We start from the raw sequence: 13,653 nt of genomic DNA, 5'->3' as shown, positions 1-13,653 counted from the left end.
CCACCTGTGGGTGAAATCAAAACCCACAAGCAGGATGTTGAAGTGATTCCACAAACTTGGAACAAAGGTTTCAAGCTGACAAGCAGGTATTCTTTATTGCGGCGCCTGGAGACACAGGGGATAGCTCCTCCTAACGCAGTCTCTCTATTGCTACACAAGCCATCCTCATATAGTCCCTGGGCATACATACATATTCATGAGGCTACGTACGGATTACATTATTTTCCAGGAAGTTCCCCGCATGTGTACAGAATTGTGGTGGTCTCTGAGGGTCGTTTACTTCTTCCAACAATCTTCATCACTCCTGGCAGCCTTTGAAGCACGTGCAGTAGATGCTTGTACCAGTTTAATTGGTTCATTAGCAGCAGAGACATAATAATCCTCCTATCCTCCTACTTATCAGTTAGTTCAACTGTAGCCCATCCTGGACACCTACCCTTCCCAGATACTCCTTATCCCTGTGTCCTGTTCTTCCTAAACTGTTTTTCTTAAAACTACATCAACTGTAACAATTTATCTTGTGCCAGTATGTTCTCTAGCTGTATTTTTTTCTATGTACCATGCACCTCAGTAGTTTACCATTGCTATTCTTACAAAGCCATCGAACTTAAGATTGCTTAAAACTAATTCTGAAGGTTTATATATTCCATTTTGTGATTTTGTGTTCCCCTCGTTTCAGAAGGCAAAGCACCACAACAGCAACGGCCTCTGCAGTTGCTCTGCAGCCTCCCAGTCGCACGTCCCACAATTAAAGATCTCTGACATTCGAACATACTTGCTGTGACATGCAGTGTCCTGCTCTGATCTGTCCCTCTCCATCCCTCAGTAGCTACAGAAACAGGCTGGAATGGTACCCATTGGGCAGCTTTGACTTCTGTAACTGCTTGATGAGACTCAACATCTGTAAGCTGGGATGAACAGGCAGTTTTGCTCTGCGAGATGATGGAGGAGGCTTTCTGAACACAGACGAACACATCCTTATGCCAGCTATTCTCTGCTCAGGTCTTCAGGGGCTTTTCTACTGGATTCAAATGTAATAAGGAATTTTTATATTACACCTGAAACTTCAGTACTGCAGAAGATAAGCTTGGTTCAGGGACAACACAGAATACACAGATTGGCAAGTGTTCTCATGGTAGCTTACTCAGACACTGGTGACTGCAAAGCCAGTCATTGCTGTGTCCCTGCTGCTGCAACTGTTGGTGCACATCACTTCTCATATCCCCAGGCATACCTGCTTCTGCTGTAGCAAAGGGGATCAAGACTCACACAGTGACACAGGGGTGCCTGCACGATGAACTGTAAGAGTGTGGTAAGATGGCAGCTTGTAAGTCCTATTAAGGATTTTAAAACATGATAGGCTAGGTGGTGGGTTGATGGCTATGGGTACTGAGGGCAAGAGCAGAAAAAGATCCAGAGTTATTGCTGGCAAAAAAAGTGATGAGACTTCCTACATCCACAGCTATATGGAATACAGCATATGTATAAAAAAATCCTCTGGCACAGAAATCAAAACTGAAGACAGCTTTCAGTACAAGATCTTGGGTTGTATCATTCACAACAGATCATTGTTTTCCTACGAAACAATTCTGATCAGATTTCGTGGCTAAAAAAGGGCACTAATTAAGGAGGGACTGGTTTACTTTCACAAAGAACAGCTACCATGTACCACGTTCTTGGTACTTTCTGCCTGAACAATGCAGAGTATACAAGCCCTACATATGAATGCCCCTCCTCTGAAGAAGATGCCACATACTTTCATCAGAGTATCTTTGCTATGTCATCAATTTTAATTCCAACTTGTACTCCAATATGCACATAACTATTTTCAAAGACAATGAAAACTTGAAGTCAACAGCATCAGTCACCAGCATTGCAGCTCTCAGTAATTCCTTCACAACTTCAGAAAAATCTCTATAAACTTTGCATACAGAATGTATAGAGGACAGGTTTCTATACAAAAGTGCATTTAGCAATACAATTAGCAGAAAACCTGGCAGGGGACTCCATTGAAGTCATACCATATACTCTAGCCTTACCTATAGCCCTATCTCTCTCCCCCCAAAAAAAACAGAACCCCCACCTTCCCTTTGCTTTGGTTATGAACTATAGTGAAGCTTCAACATTACAGTTCTCTTTTTCTTTATTAACTGAAGAACTTGTTTGTAATTTGTAAGTGTTTTAAAGTTATCCAGATGAGGCAGAATGCAAGAATGATTAACCAGAGTTAACAGGCAAAAGAGATGAGCTTTGAATATTACTAGGATCTGCCCTTGGTAGATTAATAAACTATCTTTGCAATCCTTAAGTGGAAAATTGAATGTAGACTTGCCTTTTCTATGCCCAAGAACTGCAAGATCAGTAAGCTAAAGAACATTAAACCAATAAATCAAACAACATTTGCCATGAAAATCTGAATTATAAGAATGAACTTCAAGAGCCCCCAAAACAGTCAGGTTTATTAATATTTGTAGACCAATGCATCAACTGATTTCAAAGCTGAGTGTTAGAAGAAATGGCTTCAGACCATTCAGTGTAGATGAACAGCCAATACTGCCATTTTTATATGTTTCTATATTGTAGATGGACTCTGATGTAAATGGTAAATTCAAGCAGGTCAGTTTGGTTTTTCCCCAAAGAATGATCTTCACAGGTTTCAAATCACAATATGAGAACTGAAAGTTAAGCCCAGGAAAGTCTTGCAAAGACTCTTCTTGCTCTTCTTAGTAAGCACCTCATACTGAGCATACTATAACCATCTTTTAATCAGTTTCCCAGATAAAGAAAAATAGATATTATCTTAACAGAGACAAAGGGTGACATTAGATACATACACACAAATTAGCTTTGTCAGGCAGCTAGCTTTCTTCCTCATATTTAAAATAAGAAAAGGATGTTCTCTATTGTTTACAGTCCTATTGCAATCAGACTGTCAGTGCTCCTTCTAAGCCTTTTTAGAGAAAAGTTACCATGGAAGCAAACTGTTAACATTACAGAGAGCAAATTGATTACATTCACATGACAGTGGGTACAAAGTACCTGGATACACAGCTTCAGTACCATGAAGCCATACAAGTATGAGTTTTTTCCTGTTTGTCTCTTACTTTGCTTTTAAACTTGGCATTGTTTATCTATGAATGAAAAGTAGAGATTTGATTCTATTTTGAAAAAAAACACTGATAAGAATGCATGATTTTAGCAGCCTGTTACTCTTCTTTATCTATCTGAACCCAGTAACGTGTAGGTAACATGCTATAAGACAAACCAATAGCCAAAATCAACAATGCTTGAATCAGCAAGATCAGTTTTTTTGAGAAAAGGAAAAGAACCCAAACATGTAGAAGTATGCAGGAACTCTTGAATCCCACAGCTACTTCAGGCCCAGTTCTGTATTTGGCAAAGACAACATTTAGGTAAGCAAGATGTTACTCTGCATTCTCATCAGAACATAAATTATAACCATGGAACCCCTGGAAATCCATTTTCTTCTACAGTTTTAACTGTCACACAAGTGACTATATATCCAACTGAAGATGATATAAAGCAATCAGCTACTGGCACAGCCATGACTTTTCCATTCCATGTAGCATCTAATGAAGCCATCTAATCACTTGGATTAATTTATGATCACACCAAGATAAAGCTGGAGATACTATCCTCCCTCATTTTATGATCTCTGGAATCTAGTAGACAGGTGCCCAAAAAGACCCTCAGCAAAATGAAGGGGTCTTCTCTCAGCAAAGACTTTAAACTCTGAAGAGCTGCTGAAACAGAATAAAGTTACACAGTTTCATGCCCCACCACCCTGAGATATCACACCTTTCTTACAATTCATTTCAGAGACTCAATTTTCTACTGTACTAAATGTGCACTTTTCTTCAGGGAAAAAGAAAAATCACATTTCAAAGTCACTGCAGAAAATAAGGGTTGTCCTGAACTGTGTATATATAGTGAAATATTCCGTGATGATTTCATCCATTATGATTTCATCCATTACAGCCATGGTAAATTGCAAGAATTCAACAGCTTCACCCCAAAATTAACTGAATTGACAGCAATTCATTTTTTTCTTCCACCCAAATATTTAACAGAAGCTCCAGATTTAAGTCAATCTGGATTCTCAGTAACTTGCATACTGTTAAGAAGTTTCTGGTACTGTTCCTACAGGAGGAAGGGAGGCATCAACCAGCTATAGTTTGCTTATACTGCAATTAAGCTCTACAAACGAATACTGACAGAGTTACTTCTAGTTAATGAACAGGTAATTGGTCATACAGGGTAGCTAACGAGTTTAGAAATGACACTACGTGGCTTCAACCAGTCAGTGGCCAAGGCTGGGCACCTGCGTCTAGCAGCAGTACGAGTGACTAAGTTCACATGAGTTTAACTATGAACTTCATTTACTTCTTATTGAAGCCCTTTCAGAGGCCATTGTTCAGTATTTTACTCATCAGTTTATTCTGAGGATACAAAGAATGCCACTTCTGAAAGGAAAACACTAATTCAGCTGTCAGGGCTAATAGGTCTGTGCAGGACATGCAGAATGAATGCAAGCAGTCCTATATCCTGCAATTACAGGTACCTGTGACTACACTAAACTGCCAAACTCCTGAATTTAGAAGAGCAAAATTAAAGTAATGAAACATCAAGATAATGCAAAATTACCTCCTAAACTCAGAAATAGAAAATTATTTTATAATCTTTTAAGTTTCACATTGAAATTTCAAAGTATCACTTTTATATCAGCTGTGGGGAGATGAAGTTCTCTAACAAGTAGCTCCAAAATAAAGACAAAAGTCCCCTTGCAGATTGTCACTATTAGGAAACAGGTTAAAACTATTCCACCTCCCTACCTGAAAGCCATAATTTTACCTCATGTTCTTAGCAAGAGAAATTCCAAAAGCAGACAACAAAAGGAGAATTCTGTAACATGCAATGGTGTAACAACCCACAGAGAAGACACATCCTCAGCTAAACACACAAGTAAAAAACACAGCTGCCACCAGAGTTGTGTGCCATGCGTTTGCACTTCTGTTTCCAGCTGCATCTTTAACTAATGTAAGTAGTGTCCTAGACAACTTAACTGCAGATTAATGTACTTTCATTGCAAAAAGGTGTTTCTAATTTGAATCTTTTCATAGATGGCAAATCTATGTTATAGCAAATCTACATTAACCTTTAAAATACTAAGGATGGACTGGTCAACAACCAGTAACAATCATACTCACAAGATACTGAGCAGCAAAATAACTTTCTGAAGACTAAGCTTGCACGTTTGGGGTTTTTTACTTTTAATTGCTTCCTAAAGAACTACATTGTCAGGTATTGTGTTACAGATTCCCTGCACCAGAAGTCCTGCTTCTTGTTTTCTGTGTAGTTTTAGTTAAATCATAACTTCTAGAAAAGCCTTCATCACAGTACTTTGATTTTGTATGATCCAGGAGTAAGACCAAAGAAAGCCCATTAGAACTAAAGACTTTTTCCTAGGATGCTAAACAAACTTCCTAATAATGGGAAAGGAATAGAGAACAAGCCAAGTGCAGTATTAACCCTAAGTTGAAAGAAAAAAGAAACCAAGCCAAAACCAAAAAGCTGAAGCATAGTAATGCATATTTAGTGTCATTCAAAAGAACCCCCAGACTTATGTCTTGTGAGTAAATTAGCACATTTGCCAAGTTCAAATTTCCTTAAAGTCGTGTCTATTCAGCAGCTTTTCAGAAGACAGTTAAGTTTCTGAGATCTTTCTTGCAAAATTAGTCTCAAAAGGTTACTCAATACCCAGACCTTCTTAGCAAAGTGACATTTCAGAAAAGATCTGGTTTATACTGTTAACACTAAGCAAAATTTGGTCAAGAAATGCATGTAAACAATAAGGATAATACATTTAAGGCTTAGAAAGAACACTGATAAATTCACCCCCGTCACATTAAAACATCCACATCTCCTTCATGGTCCTCCTCAGTCACTTTTAAAGAGAGCACTTCTTCATTAAGAAATAATCCACTCAGTCTTTCCTTACGAGCTTGTCTTTGTTCTTTCAGCTGTCTCTTGCGTAAGGCCTTTTGCTGTAGCTTCCGTTGCTTGGAACGTTTCTGTCAAAACACAGAAGAGGAATAAAAATAAGGTTTTATTATGTAGATTGAAAACCACCTTTAAAGCTGGCAAATATACATTAACCTTTAAAATAACATCTGTTCTGAAAAACAACTAAAATGAATTCTCAGAGGTGGTGCAAGCATTCATCCAAAATTATATCTAACATTAATGTATCGAGACCTCCACATTCAAAGAATGAAGTAAGATACAGAAGCCTCCACTCACCTTATTCAAAACAAAAGTAATGAAAAAATCTACTACATAAAAACATCAGGCTTTCACTTTCAAGTGAGAGTAAGAGCACAAGTTTAAATTCCTTATGGTCATATCAGAGCAAAGAGTCAGCACTGGTTTAGCAAGATCACTTCAGCAGATCCTCAGTTACTAACCATGCTCCTCCAGGACAAATATCCTCACTAAGATCATGCAAGCAACTCTAACAAGTTAGGTTAATACACATGCACAAAATTAGAAACTTTACTTTGGAATCCCGGATTCTTTCCGCAGCACTTGTGGACAAATTACTATCACTGTGTGCTCGACTCATGTTGGCACTCGAGTTGGAAGCAGAGTTAGCAACACTTGAACCACTGCTGCTTGCTGAGCTGACCATGCTGGCACTGCTGCTGCTGGCACTGGTGCCGCTCACACCACTGGTACTTGCACAACTGTAGCTACTCCTTTTCCAGCTTTCCCTTGAAGGCCGCTGACGAGGTCCGTGTTCCTTGATATAGTTTCTCACCTTTAGAACAGAGAAAGCAGAATTACTAAAGCCTGATACATACCGGACCAAGATACTCCTTTTCATGGAAAAAACACGATTTACCTGTTAATAACGATATATTTATTACATCAGTCCAGTTTTGCCACATTTTGCTGTGTCTGCTTAAATTCCATCTGGCAGTCATCAAGAGAACTTAACTAAGCACTAAGTTAATATTAACTTCATTAGGGAAGGAAGAAAACCAAGTAAAATGATATGGAGTTTCTTTCCTTCTCCTGCCCCCAAGCTTTCTACTGAGAGCTCCCCAGCAAATTCCAGTCCTTTGAAGTTTGAAATGTTACCTTATCTTCAGTGAGCAAATGAAGTTCCTCTACCAGCTGACAGTCACACATGCCAGCAGAGGCTTAACATGCATTGAGAATATATAACCACAGTCTTTCATATAAGATTTAATACATAAAATATGCTTTTGAACTCTGCTTTCTCTCATTGGCAATACTGTGCTCTGGTTTATCTCCTTATATAACGCTTATGTATAAAAACTGATCACAACTCTGTAAGAGATTTTGCAATACTCTCAGATGCTGGAACCCCAAAGTCAAATGTACAAACCTTAACTCACCTGTTTCAGTTTCTCATCAGTGAGACAGTTCAATTCAATAATGAATTCACTATCTGTAGGTGAGATCTGAGCAGTCGGATCAATAATTTTAATAATGTCAAGTTGCTCTCGAAGGCCCATCTCTGTACTGACTTTACGACTCAAATATTCAATATATTCAACCTAGGACCCAAAGAAAGACATGTCATTTTAAGCATTATTGATTCTAAATGAGTGTCAGAAAAACAAGAGGAGCAACAGAATAAAATGGGCTCAAATACTGCATTTCCTACCGGTCTAGCCTCATTGAGTAGCCTAAAAAACTCATGGTGAAAGCTCAAATGCCCATTAAGCTGCCTATTACAGATGCAAAAGACAAGAAGATTTAGTTTTAAGAATCAAGCTGTATTGCACAGGTCTACATTTACACTGAAGCAATCGGTATGTCTTTTAAGATGTGGCACTAATTGAAAGTTCTTCTGTATATTACTGTTTTCACATAGGAAAAAAAGTCAGTTTCACCTGCTCATCATTTGTCATTGCACTCCATGGAAGTTCATCAAGATTCCTATGCTTGTTTTTCTTTTTCGGAAGCAGACAAGGAGAGCTTGGAATACTAGGTATAACATCAGAAAGTACATCACTCCCACTTGTAATGTCGCTGCCAGGCAACTTGTGATATGCAAGAGAAAGAAGAACAAAGCCTTAGAATACAGTAGGCAGATTTGAAGTCATTCTGCCACTATTAACAACTCAAAACACACCGTCAGATTAGCAAAGAAACGCTATCCATAGACTCTAACTTAGTAATTACTCCTAACCCTGTAGTATTCCTTTGAATCTTCCACCAAACAGCAATTACAGCAAACTCAATTCACACTATTCTCTACTTACCAATCTTCTTTTTAAACACATTGGATTTAAGAGAACAGCAGAATGATATGGCATTTCAACTGTTTCCCTTCTCCATTGGTGTCAATTGTGCACTGTCCAACCCAAACCTAAATCTCAAACCTCCCATTTTAAAGCATAAAGGAAGTTCTAGTTTAAGGAAGATCATTTTAAAGTAGATTTGTACTTTATAACCACACCCCATAATTACACAAGACAATTCAATTAAAATCACTTTCATTTTCCTGAAAGCAACTGCAGAAATGTAGCTTCATTTATACACCTGATGTAATTTCTGAAAGTACTTCCAGTTTAAGTGACAGCTGGACTAGTCATGCTAAGATTCTGTCAGATAACACCAGAGCTACAAAGCGTCTTCCCCAAATTCTGCAAGTCCAGTCAAGTCAAATGGCTCTTAAGAACGGCTTGTTTTAAAAACAAATGAGAAAAGGTAGTTACTAATCAAGGATGCTGTCAGCTAACTGAGGTATGGGAAACTGCTTCTTTTCAAAACAGCATTTCACAGCTCAGTGAAGCTCTGAGTCTTTGGGATTCAATCCAAGCTGTTCCCACAGGCTGTAACATACAAATGCACTTGTGAGTTCTGTGACACAACATACACAGATACTGGCAGTCAGACTAAAACCAGTAATAAATTCAGAGCTAATCTCAGTCCATGCTGTCTTGAGTTCATCTGCATCTTCTGGAACAGGATTAGCACTTTCTCAAAATCAGTACTTTCTTTCAGTCCTTACATTGGTCTTTTGCAGACTCTGTCCACGCTTTGCCAAAGCTTCCTGACAAAACTTAAAAGCATTCCTCAGTTTCCTATTTCAAAGCTATGTATATGCTCACAGTTGATATAAGTCCATAATATAAAAAGGCAATTCAAGTCTATAATATATAAACCAATTTGCATATCACAATTGAAAAAGCTGTTGAACAAAGACAACTACCACAAACTAGAGATACCTCACCACAGCTGAATCCAATACTGACTAGGAAAAAGGAGGATGTGATTCAGCTTTATGCTTTGTCCATCCTGGTGAGACAAAGTAAGCTCAATACTCTTTGTACAGGAGAGAAAAAAAAAAGATGGGAACAGGCTATGGCAGAAGCTTCTACACTTTGTCTAGATGTCAGCTCCATTCCAAAGAAAGATTTAATATGACCAAACCACTGGAAGCAGACATCTACAGGCAGATTCCAATATCAGGGCAGATCCTCAGTACAAAGGATTTAAGTTCGTGACTGTAAGACACATGCTGGTCCTCAAGACCAAACTACCGTAATATATAAGCACCCCTCTTTGAAGAGCTGACTTTCAGTCTCTCCCTCTAATTCAAGAACACTGGAACAAAATGGAGCAAAGCATTTTCTTTATCACTGAAGACTCAGCAATCTGCTCTTATGTTCAGTAGTTACCCAAAAACAAGTGCTGAGGACTTTTCAATAAAAGCTAAACCAGCATTTAACAGCCTATACAGAATTTCACATTTACAGTGGAAGTAGTTTACCTGCCACTCAAACTCACTGTCTGACCAATCCCAGTATGTGCTGATAGAAGAAGAGACATCACTGCAGACACTACCCTCAGGGAACAAATCAAAAGAGGTGAACTCCTGGTCATCCAAGAGAGAGTAACAGTCATCCTGATCCCCAACGGAAACTGATGAGAACAGCTCCTCACTGCACTCTGAGCTGGCTACGCTGGTTCCACACGATGTCAAGTTCCACCTGCAAAACAGAGAAAGGAGCAAACTATCAGTATCATGTGACCTGGGAAAGTCTTCTAAGCCTCATAAAACCATCTCCACTTTGCTTGTCAGTAACCTTATACATTGATTTTATTCCAGTGTTATAATTACGTAAAGCATTCTATTTTCAAGTATTTTTAAAGGTCCATAATCAACACCAAAGGGAATTCAACATTAAAAATGGTAAAACAAAATTCCATATACTGTTAACAGAATTACATCTGGGTCAGAGCAATCCCAGGCACAGCTACAGGTTGGGCAAAGAAGAAATTCAGAGCAGCCCCGCAGAGAAGGACTTGGAGGTGTTGGTCGATGAGAAAATGAACATGAGCCAACCGTATCCTGGGCTGCATCAAAAGAAGTGTGACCAGCAGGTCAAAGGAGGTGATCCTGCCCCTCTACTCTGCTCTCAAGAGACCTCACTTGGAGTCTTGTGTGCAGTTCTGGTGTCCTCAACATAAAAAGGACATGGAACTGTTGGAACAAGTCCAGAGGAGGCCACGAGGATGATCAGGGGACTGGAGCACCTCTCATATGAAGACAGGCTGAGAAAGTTGGGGCTGTTCAGCCTGGAGAAGGCTGCATGGAGACCTCATAGCAGCCTTCCAGTATCTGAAGGGGGCCTACAGGGATGCTGGGGAGGGACTGTTCATTAGGGACTGTAGTGATAGGACAAGGGGTAATGGGTTGGAACTTAAACAGCAGAGGTTTAGATTGGATATAAGGAAGAAATTCTTTACTGTTAGGATGCTGAGGCACTGGGATGGGTTGCCCAGGGGGGTTGTGAATCCTCCATTCCTGGTGGTGTTCAAAGCCAGGTTGGATGAAGCTTTGCATGTCATGGTTTAGTGTGAGGTGTCCCTGCCCATGGCAGGAGGGTTGGAACTGGATGATCTTAGGGTCCTTCCCAACCCTAACTCCTCTATGGTTCTATAATTACACTTTTATTTTAGTATATTAACAGTTTCCACACCAGAGCCATGACTCCTGTAGTGTGTACATTGTCTTTCTTGGTTTTGTTGTGGTTGTTTTTTAAATACGCTGAACTTAAAATATAATTTCACATATACTGGGATACTTAAACTTGCGTGCAAACTGAAACAAGCAAAACTAAGAGGCGAATCAACTGGACTTCAGGATAAGTAAGAGTCAAAAGGGAAATCTAGGCTGATAATCTCCCCCCAAAAATAAGACTTAATAAGGAAATTCATTACAGATATACCTAAGACTCAAACTTTACAGTTTTTTTCAGTCTAATGAGAGTAAGCCAGAATTTAGCAAGCTCATGAAATCAGTCTCCATATCTGGTTTTACACATTGGTGAAAAATAGGTCGAGACAACTGTGAGTCAGCACACCACTGCCACATGGCCACAACAATTTGTGGATTTTAGAAGCCCTTTTCAAATCCATGCCACAAACTCCTGTCCCATCAGCCTTTCCACTTCAGCCTGGGTCACTAGAAAAACATTCCTCTATCCAACAGCAAAAGCTGAGCGATGCCATCACCCAGAAAGGCTGGTTCCCACTGCCATTTAAGCTGCATACCAGGATGGCTAAATATGTTTGTGATGGTCTCACTCCCACACCTCTTTGGCCAGCACTGAATTTATCCAGTGCTAAAGGCATTTCAAAACTTTGGCAGATTCATGAGATCTTGTCCTCCCTTTTCTGCACCCCTTACTCATGTGCGATTTTTTACTGGTACAGACTTTATAGTGAGCAGGGCAATCAATACAGAGTACATAGAGAGATACAGAGCAGAACATGAATGTGGTGACACAGCACACTTCTGAACTTCACTATCCATGAACTATTGATGAAAGGAAAACCAGAGTGGACAAAGTTTCCAGACCAATCAAAACAGAGGATGAGGTGCAGCTGTTATACCACAAACAAGCTATACACAGACATGCCAGGTTGGCAGTATCACTGCAGGTACAGGCAGTCAGCCTCTGCCTTCTCATAACCTGGGGATGCTGTACCTGCTGGGGTAAGCAGGATTAGCAAGACGTAGGAACTACATTAAAATTACTCATAACTTAAATAGAAAGCCTTACATGAACACTATGGACTGAACTGTGCATCCACAATGGCTCAATCAGTGCAAGACAGTGCATGTCCTTGCCCCCAAGAAAAGAAATACACACTCAATATGTCCAAACCTAGGTTTGTAAAATGAGCAAGCCAGAGTAACACGCTCACGAAGTGACAATGCAAAGAGAAATGTACTAAATAAAGGCAAAACTGTTGAATATCACACACTTATCTTACAGATATGCTATGAATACATCTTACTGTTCATGTCACAATTGAGTCTCTATAAGAACCAGATAATGAAAATGCTTCATATTTCATCAAGGCTCTTCACAGTGAATCATTTAAGAGTCTGTAATTAAGAGCCTGCCCTTGTGAATGACACTTTTAAAACATAATTTCCATTAGTTCACACAAATTCAATTGGAAGATTATCTTATCATCCACTCTTCATAATGCTGTAATAGAAACCCTAGTAACTAGTAAAACTATTTTGCAACTCTGGAACAGGAACTAAAACTATCCCACAAGTATGTTCAAGAGAAAAAGTCACAAACTCTTCTCACAAATAAGCTGTTGCTATATTCAAGCTTAATACCATGCATAAACAGTAGCAGAATGAGGCTCTTAGGTAGATAGGACTGTGGGTTTGACTTGAGAGACACAACTGTAATTCCTTTGTAGAGCTGAGTTTGCATTTTCAGAACAGACCTCTTCTACAAATTACAGGCCCTTAATTAGCAGCATGGGATGGAAATGTTTCTGCAGGAATCGGTGCAGCCACAGAGCTGCCTGATTCATTCTGAACCTCTCCAGGCTTGCTTGGTGTCCACGCAAGGCCTGCTTTTAATTACTATAAGCACACCACTCTTCAGTTCCCTGTCCTACAGTGTTCAAAACGGCGTTTCAAGGAATTCAGAAAGGAATAAACATACCTTAAAAACCGACCAAGCTCACACTAACATTCTAACGCTGTCAGCCGAACGCAGGCTGAGCCCACCTGTACCCTGCCAAAGGCAACCGTAACCCAGGCAGGGGCCAGCGAGCGGCTACCAGCAGCAACCGCAGCCCGGTCGCGCCGTGCTGGTAGCAAAACGGGGAGGGAAGCACGGCCCTGCTGCGGGGCAGCCCCGGCTCCGCCCGCCTCGGGCCCCTCGCTACTCCCGAGCCGCGGAGGCCCTGCCGCCTCGGCCCACCGGACAGGCAGCGACCGGAGAACCCCGCGGAGAGGCGGACGGACCTGTTGGAGTGGAAGCGGTGCAGCGGGTCGGTGCGGTGACAAGACGAGAGCTGGCAGCCGAAGTCGCTCACGTCCAGGCATCCCTCCTCGCTCAGGCTCAAACTGCCGCCCCGTGGCGTGTGCTGGTGCGAGAGCAGCGGGCACGGCTCCTCGGGGGCCAGGAACTTCTCGTACGGTTCCTCGGTCATGTCGACGGGAACGGAAGAGCAGCAGCGAGGCCCAGCAGGGGCGGGGAAGGAGATCGCCTTACGGTCGCAGCCGCCGCTCCGCCATCACCGGCCGGTCTCAGGATGTACCTCAGCCTCGCT

The 13,653-nt window shown here is 40.7% G+C and overlaps 1 protein-coding gene across 1 annotated transcript; it reads right to left on the bottom strand.

The window, feature by feature from the left end:
- Positions 1-1,767: 1,767 nt before the first annotated feature.
- Positions 1,768-13,629, bottom strand: FAM199X (family with sequence similarity 199, X-linked). Its single transcript, XM_034064217.1, has 6 exons — positions 13,346-13,629; positions 9,830-10,049; positions 7,944-8,093; positions 7,443-7,604; positions 6,578-6,838; positions 1,768-6,092 (listed from the first exon to the last, which is right to left on the bottom strand). The coding sequence occupies exons 1-6, from the start codon at positions 13,531-13,533 to the stop codon at positions 5,922-5,924; spliced, it is 1,152 nt and encodes a 383-aa protein (XP_033920108.1). The 5' UTR covers positions 13,534-13,629; the 3' UTR covers positions 1,768-5,921.
- Between the last annotated feature and the right edge of the window lie 24 nt (positions 13,630-13,653).

The sequence above is a fragment of the Melopsittacus undulatus genome, chromosome 6 (genome assembly GCF_012275295.1).
Source record: "Melopsittacus undulatus isolate bMelUnd1 chromosome 6, bMelUnd1.mat.Z, whole genome shotgun sequence".
Lineage (NCBI taxonomy): Eukaryota > Metazoa > Chordata > Aves > Psittaciformes > Psittaculidae > Melopsittacus > Melopsittacus undulatus.
The sequence above is the reverse complement of the archived record's forward strand: the minus strand, read 5'-3'. Positions and strand labels throughout refer to the sequence as shown.

What these genes read in the sequence shown, in the direction of transcription:
- FAM199X (XM_034064217.1), bottom strand. Translation starts at nt 13,533, where the DNA reads ATGACCGAGGAACCGTACGAGAAGTTCCTGGCCCCCGAGGAGCCGTGC. An exon ending in CACCGCTTCCACTCCAACAG is followed by an intron (nt 10,050 to 13,345) that starts GTCCGTCCGCCT and finishes TCTGTTTTGCAG; the next exon opens with GTGGAACTTGACATCGTGTG. An exon ending in CTGATGAGAAACTGAAACAG is followed by an intron (nt 6,839 to 7,442) that starts GTGAGTTAAGGT and finishes TCTGTTCTAAAG; the next exon opens with GTGAGAAACTATATCAAGGA.